General features: G+C 41.9%; 1 protein-coding gene across 1 annotated transcript in view; it reads left to right on the top strand.

Annotated features, from left to right (window-relative positions):
- Positions 1–13,372, top strand: part of SLC23A1 (solute carrier family 23 member 1) — a 260,181-nt gene that overhangs the window by 223,764 nt on the left and 23,045 nt on the right. The window contains exon 12 of the mRNA XM_073573448.1: positions 3–146. Coding sequence (XP_073429549.1) covers positions 3–146 — 144 coding nt within the window. The remainder of the gene's footprint in view (positions 1–2; positions 147–13,372) is intronic.

Here is a 13,372-nt window from a genome sequence, read left to right as displayed (position 1 = left end):
AGGCATGATTACAGCTATTGGTCTGTCTAATCTACAATTTGTTGATATGAATTCATCAAGAAATTTATTCGTATTAGGATTTTCATTGTTTTTTGGATTAGTTCTCCCAAACTTTTTGGACTCAAATCCCAACTACATTAAAACAGGTAAGAAAAATTCCTTTATTAATAATTAATAATGATTTTAAAAATAATACTGTATAAGGTACTATAAATTATTTAAAAGCTGTTAGGCTTAAAGAGAGCCTGCCACCAAAACTCAAATTAAACCATTGATACATTCACAGAGAAGACATAGCTCCTATAGAAATCATACTTGTGTAGATTTTATACACACAGTCAAAATTGTTGGTACCCCTTGTTTAATGACAGAAAAGACCACAATGGTCACAGAAATAACTTGAATCTGACAAAAGTAATAATGAATCAAAAATCTATGAAAATGAACAAATGAAAGTCAGACATTGCTTTTCAACCACAGAATATTAAAAATAAATTAAACTCTTGAAATAGGCCTGGACAGAAAGATGAAGGTACCACTGAAAATAATGTGACAAAAGGACATGTTAAATCAAGGTGTGTCCACTAATTAGCATCACAGGTGTCTACAATCTTGGAATCAGTGAGTGGGCCTGTATAGAGGGCTACAGATACTCACTGTGCTGTTTGGTGACATGGTGTGTATCACACTCAACGTGGACCAGAGGAAGCGAAGGAAAGAGTTGTCTCAGGCGATTAGAAAGAAAATTATAGACCCACATGTTAAAGGTAAAAGTTATAAGACCATCTCCAAGCAGCTTGATGTTCCTGTGACTACAGGGTGGGCCAGGGTGCACAGCCAGATGATGAGCTGACACTATAGTATGTTAATATCAGCATGGGCCATAAAACATCCCGACACGTGCATACATATAACACACATTGATGTCATCCATGTGACATGCATCAGCGCGAGGAAAGAAGCGATCGGCGCAAGCAGGGGTGAAAGATGAGTTACATTTAAGTAATAAAAGAGACAGCAGGTGGAGGCTGATGGGACTATTACTCCCATCAGCCTACCCCTGCTGCTGTGTCAAGAGTGGGAGAAGAGAGTTGCATTGACAATCCAACACAATGGGAAGCACTTTGAATACATTTTATAAGTGGTCATAAACTTGTAAATAACTCATGAAAGAATAAATTTACATTAAAACCAAGCACACCAATGTTTTTCTTGTGAAATTCTCAATAAGTTTGATGCATCACATGACTCTCTTCCCATTGAAAAAAATAAAGTTGGATCCAAAATGGACGACTTCAAAATGGCCACCATGGTCACCACCCATCTTGAAAAGTTTCCTCCCTCCCATATACTAATTTGCCACAAACAGGAAGTTGAGATCACCAACCAGTCCCATTTTATTTAGGTGTATCCATTTAAATGGCCCACCCTGTACAGTTGCACATATTATTCAGAAATTTAAGCTCCATAGGACTGTAGCCAACCTCCCTGGATGTGGCCGCAGGAGGAAAATTGATGACAAATCAAAGAGACTGATAATACAAATGGTAACAAAAGAGCCCAGAAAAACTTCTCAACAGATTAAAGGTGAACTTCAAGCTCAAGGAACATCAGTGTCAGATCGTACCATCCGTCGTTGTGAGTCAAAGTGGACTTCATGGGAGACGACCAAGGAGGACACCATTGTTTAAAAAAAAAATCATAAAAAAGCCAGACTAGAATTTGCCAAAAATTGAACTTTTTGGCAAGGCACATCAGCTCTATTTTCACAGATGGAAAAATGAAGCATATCAAAAAAAGAACACTTTCCTACTGTGAAACATGGAGGAGGCTCTGTTATGTTCTGATGCTGCTTTGCTGCAACTGGCACAGGGTGTCTAGAATCTGTGCAATGTACAATGAAATCTCAAGACTATCAAGGGATTCTAGAGAGAAATGTGCTGCCCAGTGTCAGAAAGTTTGGTCTAAGTCGCAGGTCATGTGTCTTGCAACAGGATAATGACCCAAAACACACAGCTAAAAACACCTAACAATGGCTAAGAGGATAATATTGGACTATTATGAAGTGGCGTTCTATGAGCTCTAACCTAAATCCTATCGAGCATCTTTGGAAAGAGCAGAAACATGTCATCTGGAAAAAGCAACTTTCAAAAGAAGACAACTGGAGCAGTTTGTTCTTGAGGAGTGGCCAAAATACCTGTCAAGAGGTGCAGAAGTCTCATTGACAGTTACAGGAATCGTTTGATTGCAGTGATTGCCTCAAAGGTTGTGGAGCAAAATAATAAGTTAAAGGTACCAACATTTCTGTCCAGGCCTATTTCATGAGTTTTATTTTTTAAATTCTGTGGAAGCATGGTTGAAAAGCAATGTCTGACTTTCATTTGTTCATTTTCATAGATTTTCTATTTATTATTACTTTTGTCAGACTCAAGTTATTTCTGTGACCATTGTGTGTTTTTCTGTCATTAAACGAGGGGTACCAACAATTTTGACCGTGTGTATATATTGTTTTCCATAAAAATTGTTTTATTGAATATGTACATGAGGGGTCTTTGGTCCTATACTCCACACCTCCCATTATATTGATTGACATAATTTGCTTTGAAGTACTGCCTCAATTAAATACTCAGTCCTCCACACAATGACACTGCAGGAGTGAAGAATTCTTCATACATACAATATTAGACAGGAGAGGGGGCACAGTATCAAGTGGTCGCTGTAAACAGGAGAGAGGGATTTGTGCTGAGCTCTCAGCTCCAAAGTGAGTGCTTCAATAAACATAACAGGAGTTGCATAAGATTGTACTTGAGGTGGTGGAATGGAGCACTCAGCCTTTGGCCATTCTAGGGGTGTACCTCATTTACATATCCGATCCAATGAGTTTGACCCCTCATTTGCATATCCATTAAATCATAATTTATGTAAAACAATATAAGTCAAATATACACTACTAGTATGAGTTTTATAGGGATAAAGTCCCCAATATAAATGTTTTAAATGGTTTAATTTGAGTTTTGGATGGTGAGAGTCTCTCTTTAAATGTCCAATGTAAGATTTTTGGCCCCCAAAAATTGAGGACTGCTACTCCTTATTTATCTGGGATTAGATACTTAAACCCAATTCATCAATGTGTTTTAGGACAGAATCCCTAAAACTTTTCTACTTTTTTAGAAGTTTAATGTTGTGCAAATATTTTGCAACATTTGGGGGGTGTGCACACGCTGCGGATTCTGCTGCGGATTGATCCGCGCGGATTTTGCAAAATCCGCAGGTAAATCCGCAGGTCAACAGACCTTCGGTTTATCTGCGGATTAGCCTGCGGTTTTGCCCTGCGGTTTATCACCTTTACAATGGAGGAGATGGTAAACCGCTGCGGAATCCGCAGAAAGAATTAACATGTCAATTCTTTCTGCGGATTAGAAACCGCAGCAAATCCGCGCTGAAAAATCCGCAGAAGAAAAAATCTGGCACTCTCTTATAAGGCAAAAAGAATCACTTTTTATTTTTTCAAATGGGAATCCAAAAAGGTTTATTATACTGTAACGTTTCGGTCTCAAATAAGACCTTCTTCAGACTAATAAACAGACAGAAACAAATAATACATAATCAGTCAGTGTGAACTGGTTTACACATCCATATATATATACACATGAAATCTAATGCATCACATATTGATATAGAGACAGAAACAAATGGGTACTCAAACCCCAATCCAGTGGTATTTACATATCAAAGAATTTCAAAGGGAAATCTGTCCCAAGAAAAAAGGGATATCACAAAAAAAGGAACAATTCACAAGAACAAAACAAGTATAAGCCTATCAGGCATAGTACAGATTTCAGGAAATATGGTCAATCTGAGTTACAGAAATAATTAATTCACATATAGACATTGTGAACCATATGACTCTATATTGATTAGAGGACAACTAGTGGATGGGTATGGAAAAAGCTAAATTGAATCTCAGCATATCTTAGAATCGTAAGGATATATCGAAAAATGTATGACTGATGAAAAAAATGTGATACCTCCAACAAGAAAAAAAAGGGGAAAAAAAAGGAAAGGGGGAAAAAAAAGCAAAAATGCATTCCATTCATTACAATATAGAGCCTCTTACCCTTATAAACCTCAAGATATGCCCAGTGTGTTCCCTTTAGTATTTAATCAGTGAAGCCGCCTGTAATGGCACTGACAAAAAGCAATGACACAGTTAATGTCAAGTAAGCAAGGGGAGCCCAGCCACATATGCCCATGTGAAGAAGCTTACCATGGAAGTGCAGCAGAGGAATGTCTGTGATAACGCCACCTGTCAGGAGAGCGGATGAACCGCTGTGGATAGTGCGGGAGCTGAGGGCAGAGTGCCAGTGATCCAGTTAAATAGCGGTGTTGTGTTGAAATTAGATAGCGTGCCCTAGCGCACCTGTGTCGGCGTCCCGGAAATGTGTCTGAATGCAAGGACGCAGCCCTGTGGAGCGCTCGGTGGAACGCACCAACCGGAAGTGCGTCATGGTAAGATGGCCGCGGCCGGAAGTAGCGGTGACCCGCACTGTGGAACGCAGTGCACGTTGTAATGGCGTCTGGATTCTTCCTCATGACAGGGGATATATCTCTATAAGGAGCCAATAGTAGAAAATATCTCAAATTGTGCAATCTGTGAAAAAAAAGGGGGAGGGGGCAGGATTAGCAAATCGTACTGAGGAGTAAGAAAGCTATTAGACAAGTGAAAAATAAAAAAATGAAAAATAGAAAAATAAAAAATAAAAGTTGAAAAAGTAAATAAATGAAAAAAAAATTTAAAAAAAAAATATTTATCTAAACAAATATATATAAAAAAAGAAAAAAATAAGGTTTGAAAAAAAAGGAAAAAATCCTTTAAAACTATAAAGCAAAAAAGTGAAAAAAAAATGAAAAAATATGTTACCCAAAAGAATGAAAAGTTAAATTAAACAAGGGGGAGAGAAAAAGAAAGGGGTTTTATTTTTTTTAAAAAAGAAGCAAGGTAACACAGACTCGTTCATCTATATCCATACCCCACTAAGTAGCCTCTCTCTAAAGTGGCTGTTGTTGCTGAAAAAGATAAGAAAAAAATTCTCAATATAAAATAGCATAATATATTCAATATAGACTGACCAGATCATACTCCCTATTTAACCCTTTAGGTTCCATGCTCTGTAGGGAATGTATCCAAAAGGCCTCTCGTAGTTTCAATTTTTTGACCTGATTACCCCCCCCCTCCTGTTAGTCTGTACCTGCTCAAGAAGCAAAAATCTTAATTGGGATATTGTGTGCCCTGCAGTGTGAAAATGGAAAGGAACCGGTAAAGGGTGACGTCCACACCATATATCTGACTTATCATGAGAAATATGATCCTTAACACTGTGTCGTCTCTCCCACATATACCTTACCACATGGGCATTTTATTGCATAAACAACATTCTTAGAGTCACATGTGTAGAAACCCTTGATTGGGATATCTACACCAGTCTGAGGATAGGAAATTACAGGACCTTTCATAACATTCGTGCATTGTGCTCATTGTAAACAGGGAACCGTACCCTTTTTCTGTGTCTGAAGAAAACTCTGTTTAGGGATTCTCTGAAGGGAACCAATATCGGTTCTAACCACCTTATCTTTTAAATTGTCTGGTCTCCTAAAACAGGGGAGGAAGGAAGGGTACCTGGAACTCAGGAATGTGTGGGAAGCTGTTCTGAAGTATGAACCAATGTTTGCGAATCTGCCGATGCAGTTTGTACATAAAAGGATGAAAGGTGTGGACAAAAGGGATCCTATACCTGAAATTTTGATCCCTCTGTGAACGCTGATGGTTCCGGCACTTTCCCAGTAATCGACGTGGATAGCCTCTCTGTATGAATTTTTCTTCCATATCATCTAGTCTCTGAGCACATCTTACAGGGTCACTAACAATCCTTCTAACTCTTTCAAACTGTGAGATAGGGATGGCTTTTTTGACCGCAACCGGGTGACAACTGTGGTATTGTAACAAGTTATTCCGATCAGTTGCTTTAGTAAAAAGATCGGCTGACAAATTACTGAGGGGTCTAGAATAATTTTAGTATCTAGGAAACTAATCTCGGTAGGATGACTATTTAAGGTAAAAGTCAACTCTGGCCCTACGTTATTTAGAAAGAGGTGAAAGTCCTCTAGAGTGTCCATTGTTCCATGCCATAAGCAAAATACATCGTCAATGTATCTGCGCCAGAGTAAACAGTGTGACTGAAAATTACTACATGGATAAACAAATTCTGACTCAAAAAAGGCCATAAAACAGTTAGCATAAGGGGGCCATGTGTGACCCCATAGCTGTGCCTTGCAATTGAAGGTAAAAGGTATTTTCAAATAGAAAAAAGTTCTTGGTCAAAGCCAAATTCAACAGGTCAAATCCGCACCATCTGCACTGTGGTTTCCATTTCCCATAGGATACTATGGTACTGTACACTGCAGCAGAAACTGCTGCAGATCCGCAGGACCAAAACCGCTGCGGATCCGCAGCAGAATCCGCAGGGTGTGCACACACCCTTGGTGCTTTAAACCACTTCCAGCTATCTATGTAGAAAGTGCACCTGTTCATTTCCATCACTAAGACATAATTTATGCAACAAATGTACTCCGGTCCCTGAATAGAGTAATGTTTTTGGCAATGGCTCATGGCAGTTGAAAGATCCACTAAATTCATTCAGAGGCTTATGACTCTTAATGAATTTGGCTCATTTTACTGCAGATGACAGTTCATCAAGACTAATTTATGGGGCCCTAGTCATTTACACACAGTATTATGATTAGAATGTTTCAGAGCTACAGTATTGTAATGTTTATCGACAAGTCCAAATGCAAAATAAATATCTTTGACCAAAACTAATTGTGTTTACAAAGAATATTGAGTGATTAGCAAACTTTTCCATTTTAATTCTTAAGATTTGTGTGAAAAAAATCGATGGGAGCAAATATATCAGTTTTCAAGAAAGTAAATCTAGATTTAATTAAGGATATACTTCAGTATGAATTTATGCTTTGCCGTGTGCATGGACCTTGTGTGTTGGCACAGAGTGCCACAGAAACCTGAAGGAGAACTCAATATTAACCCTTTAAAGAGCCTTGTCAATCCTAAAAACTCCAATTTGCATACTTACAGAACAAGGGCAAACAAAAGGCAAAACTACAACAAGATAAAATATATATACTTTTTTAGATTTAGGTAAAGATTTAAAAGCAAATCCAGAAAACAGCGACATCACAGGAAAGGGACAAGCAAAAATAGCCCAAGTTATAAAAATACAAACACATGGATAGCACAATGATTATGATCTACAATGGACTGAGAGAATAATAAAAAAGTGATGTGAAGATAGCCGGTCATAGCAAGAGATCGATTGCTAGGTGCAAATGACTAGAAACGCATTCTTCAAAGCTTTTACGCCAGAATTTTGGCATAAAAAGACTTAAAAAGTTGCAAAATATTTGTGCAACTCAAGGCTGCTCTATCCTTTTGGACATTTAGCATTTTCTCTCCATTTGCGCCAAGCTCTGACAAAGGGGATAGAGCTGGTGCAGGATGGGGCGTGACAAATTTATGATGAGTGATGGTGTTCTCTAAAGCCCCTGTTACACACTGCGATATCGCTAGCAATATCGCTGTAAAGTAACCGATTTTGTGACGTTGCAGCGATATTGCTAGCGATATCGCTGCATGTGATACTTACCTCCGACCGGCTCCCCCGCTGGATATCGCTGATCGCGCGAGAAGCTGCTGGACCATTCCTCGTCGTCCACTTCCTGCGGCGCTTCCTGCTGTGACGACGAGCGACGCATGGAGCCGGGCGGGAGGACGCAGGATCGCCGCATCTGACAGGTAAGTAGCGATCCCCGTCCCCTGCGATGTCGCTGGTGAGATCTGCCTGAGTGGCAGCTCACTAGCGACCACCTAGCGATTCACCAGGGATCCTGACCGCGTCATATCGCTGGTCGGGATCGCTGGTGAGTCGCTAGGTGTAACGGTACCCTAAGCCACAAATCTTATTCCAGGAGAGATTGGAGAAAGATTGATGGCTAGGTGCACATGTCGCCAGAAGAATGCTTTAAAAAATAGAAGTGCAATTTTTTTTTATCAAGTAAATGAACAAAGCATAAATCTAAATCAAATCAATAATTGGTGTGACCTCCCTTTAACTTCAAAACGGCATTGAATAGGTTCTAGTGGGCAGTCACATGTAGGCGGAATGCCCTGTAAAAAGCAGGTCATCAATTGGCTGCTATGCTGTCGAAGGGATGTCAGCACTGCAGGAAATGCCTAATCCCGGGAACACCGTCACAGACTCACTGGTGGACCCGGGGAGGGTGAGTACGGTGTGGTTTGTTAATTTTTATAGTAAACTGGAGCCAAGGGAGAAGTTTAATTGAACAAGAAAAAACCTTTTAATTCTTCTACTCAATGGCGTAACTACAAAGTTACGGGCCCCGGTGCGAACTTTCAAATGGGCCCCCCCATGCCAAACTATCCGGTGCCCCATACTGGTATATATTTGTCCCACTTACTGTTGTTGTTCTGTAATGTAAAAAAGAAAATAACCCATTATACTCATCAGGGGCTTACGTAGAAGTCATGGGGATCCATATAAGAAGTATAATGCATTCCCTTAGTACTCCATATAATATAATGCACCCCCATAGTGCTCTATACAATACTGTATACTGCACAGTTCATAGTCATCCATGTAGTATAATCAAATGCACCTCCATAGTCATCCATAAAGTATAATGCACAGCCCATAGTACTTCATAGTAGTAAAATGTACTTCATAGTACTCCTATAAAGTATTGTGCACCCCATATCATGTATAGTATAATGATCTGACTTCACATTCTGCCCCATCGGTCTCCACATCCTGCCCCATCAGTCTCCACATCCTGCCCCATCGGTCTCCACATCCTGCCCCATCGGTCTCCACATCCTGCCCCATCGGTCTCCACATCCTGCCCCATCGGTCTCCACATCCTGCCCCATCGGTCTCCACATCCTGCCCCATCGGTCTCCACATCCTGCCCCATCGGTCTCCACATCCTGCCCCATCGGTCTCCACATTCTGCCCCATCGGTCTCCACATTCTGCCCCATCGGTCTCCACATTCTGCCCCATCGGTCTCCACATTCTGCCCCATCGGTCTCCACATTCTGCCCCATCGGTCTCCACATTCTGCCCCATCCGACTCCACATTCTGCCCCATCTGGCTCCACATTCTGCCCCATCTGCCCCTTCCCCCCCTCTTCTTCATGTGCAGTCCCATACAATGCTGCACATCCAAAATACTGAGGAGCTGCAGTCACATGAAGAAAATAAATAAAAACCAAAAAAGGCAGAACAATTAAAGGGTTGCTAAATCGACCAACAGCCATAATAAGGTCATACAAATGCTCCCTACAGGACACTCCTGAATACAACCTTGAAACCAAAACGACCACATAGGAGTATAGAGTCCATAGTTTTATATAAAAATATAAATTTATTGAACATATACTGAATAAATAACAATACATGTGTAGTAATCGCAGGAACGCGGGATGCAGTGACGAGACGAGAGATGGGATGAACTTTAAGATGTAATGTTTATATAAATATAGATGCCTATAGGGGCAACCAAACAAGCTAACAGCAGTTATCCTCGCAGGGATCAAAACAAGAATACACTGGTGACACAAACACAACTAACCCAGCAAAGACCGGTCACTATAGGGCAGCGGTATGGCCGACTACGGGTCCAGAATGTTAACTATAACGTGTCACTTATCCTCTCTGATGTTCGTCAGAGTGATGGTCGATGATGCTTCGGCGTATCAGCCGCTTGGCCCAGCCGACGAGGATTTGGCGGAGACTTTGGGCGTTCCTACGCCCCAGTGAAGTGGGAGGGCACAGCAGGCCCCTGAAGAGTTCCTCTGCGTCGCACCTCCCGGCGGAGGTGGGACGGCGTTGCCCGGGGACCGGACGGTGTAGGCCGCAGCCACCAGCTGGGGACGGGCAGCGGCAGCCACAGGTGGCGGTACACAGGCCGCAGCCGCAGGCCGGAGCCAAGCTGCGGGGGCCGCGGGCGGCAGCAGACAGGCCGCACCCGCGGGCTGGAGTCGGGCGGCCGTGGCCGCGGGCGGCAGCAGATGGGCCGCACCCACGGGGAAGAGTTAGGCTGCGCAGCCACAGGCGGCAGCGGACAGGCCGCACCCGCGGGGTGGAGTCATGCGGCGGAGACCGCGGGCGGCAGCGGGTGGGCCTCAGCCGCGAGGTGAATCGCCGGGCAGTGGTGGTCGGTGCCTCTCCATCGGACGGCTCGGTGCCGTCTCCCTTCTGTTGGTGGTGAGTCTCCCTTCAGTCTCTCCCGTGGCTGCTCTGCTCTCCTTGCTCTGGCTCTCTGGCACCCTCTAGCTTCCTTGCTCCTTCTCTCCTGCTCCGTTGACTGCCCTCTGCTGGCATCCTCAGCCCTTTTTATGTTAGCTCCTCCCTCAACCTTTCTAGAAGTCTCTGCGGTCAGTCCTCTAATTATGTCCCCCAGAAACAGTCCCCCTAGGAACCCTGGTGATCGCCCCCTTGGTTTCGGCCCAGACACACAGCGGGGACTCCTCCTCCTACACATGTATACAGACAAGGATCAGGTAATGATGGCTAAGGTCACCTATCAAAAATACACGATTGGTGGCTGCAGGCTCGGGTCCAGTTTTGCATATCATGGGTAAGCACTATGCTTGTATGATTTAATATATCCCAGCTTACTTTGGTGCACATGCAAATGACTTTGCTGGTTTAGAATATTCTATGTGTACATTTCTGGCACTTCAGCACTTTATATATTTTTGATAGGTGACCTTAGCCATCATTACCTGATCCTTGCCTGTATACATGTATTGTTATTCATTCAGTATATGTTCAATAAATTTATATTTTTATGTATAACTATGGACTCTATACTCCTATGTGGTCTTTTTGGTTTCAAAGTCACATGGAGCAGGAGCCTCCACAGGAACGGCTCTGATCTCACCCCACACTCTCCTCTCACAGATTTACCACAGGCACCACAAAAAATTCCACCAACCCTCCTGTAATCTTACCGGAATGGCAGGAACCGGAAATCTGCTGCTGGCTGATACCAGAGAAAACAAGCTGCACACAACCAGGAGCTGCTGCATTGAGAGCTGAAGGACCTGTGGTGATGTCATCATCATGTGATCAGGGGGCGGAGCTGATTAATGGTGAAGGCCTGTGATAATGATAACGTCACCATAGGTCCATCAGCTAAGTTCCTTATTTCACGTGTCGGCTGCTGTGCTGAATTGTGTGTGGTGTGCGGCGTGCACTCGGCAGATCAGGTGGAGGGCAGGTCTGTCTGTTGCCATGCGGGAGGAATCTCCTGCATGGCAACAGATTTTAACATTTTGCTGGTGTTGGCGTGAGTCTGATCTGCCGGGCCCCTGACTCCCCCGGGCCCGGTCACAGTGGCAACTGCTGCGACCGTGGTAGTTACACCCATGCTTCTACTTACACTTGGCAGGGAAGTTGTTCAAAACATCTTGAAAAATTAATCACAGATCTTCTATGATTGTAGACTTATGAAAATATTTCTGTTTCTTGTAATTCCACACAGACTCAAAGATTTATAACTTTGAGGAAAGTTTAGTCTTACTACTACAGATTTGTCCAGGAAGGTCACAATTAGCAGACAAGAGAATAGAATTAACAATTGGGGGATTATTGTAGCTGATAGGAATGTTGGATAACCGACGCTTAATCAAATCACCCTATACTTAAAGCCAGTGATCATTCCATTGTTTCTCTTATTATTGTGAGAAAGTGCTTTTGAAACAAAATAGTCATGAATGAAGAGATCTACAAATGATGTGGCTGATGTTTTTATAGCCACATCAATGTGCCAGCTAATGTGTTAACCCCTTACCCCCAAGGGTGGTTTGCACATTCATGACCAGGCCAATTTTTACAATTTTGACCACTGTCCCTTTATGAGTTAATAACTCTGGAATGCTTCCATGGATCCTAGTGATACTGACAATGTTTTCTCGTGGCATATTGTACTTCATGTTAGTGGTAAAATTTCATTCATATAACTTGCGTTTAGTTGTGAAAAAAACGAAAATTTTGCAGTTTTCCAACCTTGAATTTTTATGCCCTTAAGTCACAGAGATATGACACACAAAATACTTAAAAAATAACATTTCCCACATGTTTACTTTACATCAGCACAATTTGGGAATCAAAATTTTTTTTTGTTAGGCAGTTATAAGGGTTAAAAGTTGACCAGCGATTTCTAATTTTTACAACACCATTTTATTTTTAGGGATCACATCACATTTGAAGTCACTTTGAGGGGTCTATATGATAGAAAATACCCCAAAGTGACACCATTCTAAAAACTTCACCCCTCAAGGTGCTCAAAACCACATTCAAGAAGTTTATTAACCCTTCAGGTGCTTCACAGGAATTTTTTGAATGTTTAAAAAAAATGAACATTTAACTTTTTTTCACATAAAAATTAATTCAGGTCCATTTTTTTTATTTTACCAAGGGTAACAGGAAAAATTGGAATGCAAATGTTATTGTGCAATTTGTCCTGAGTATGTTGATATCTGATATGTGGGGGGGAACCACTGTTTCGGCTCATGGCAGAGCTCAGAAGGGGAGGAGCGCCATTTGACTTTTTCAGTGCAAAATTGGCTGGAATTGAGATTGGACGCCATGTCACGTTTGGAGAGCCCCTGATGTGCCTAAACATTGGAAACCCCCATAAGTGACCCCATTTTGGAAAACTAGACCCCCCAAGGAACTTATCTAACTATGTGGTGAGAACTTTGAACCCCCAAAGGACTTCACAGAAGTTTGTAATGCCCAGGCGTAAAAATAAAAAAATCATATTTTTTTCCACAAACATGATTTTTTTGTCCCCAATTTTTTATTTTTCCAAGGGTAACAGGAGAAATTGGACCTCAAAAGTTGTTGCCCAATTTGTCCTGAGTACGCTGATACCCCATATGTGGGAGAAAACTACTGTATGGGCACACGTTGGGGCTTGGAAGGGAAGTAGTGACGTTTTGGAATGCAGAATGGTCTGTGGGGGTCATGTCGCGTTTGGAGAGCCTCTGATGGGCCTAAACTGTTGCAACCCCCCACAAGTGACCCCATTTTGGAAACTAGACCCCCCAAGGAACTTATCTAGATGTGTGGTGAGCACTTTGAACCCTAAAGTGCTTCACAGAAGTTTATAATGTAGAGCTATAAAAATAAAAAAATCATATTTTTTTCCACAAAAATGATATTTTTGCCCTTAATTTTTTATTTTCCCAAGGGTAACAGGAGAAATTGGAC

Source organism: Dendrobates tinctorius, unplaced genomic scaffold, assembly GCF_039654945.1.
Source record: "Dendrobates tinctorius isolate UK_male_01 unplaced genomic scaffold, ASM3965494v1 ptg000035l, whole genome shotgun sequence".
Classification (NCBI taxonomy): Eukaryota; Metazoa; Chordata; class Amphibia; order Anura; family Dendrobatidae; genus Dendrobates; species Dendrobates tinctorius.
The sequence above is the reverse complement of the archived record's forward strand: the minus strand, read 5'-3'. Positions and strand labels throughout refer to the sequence as shown.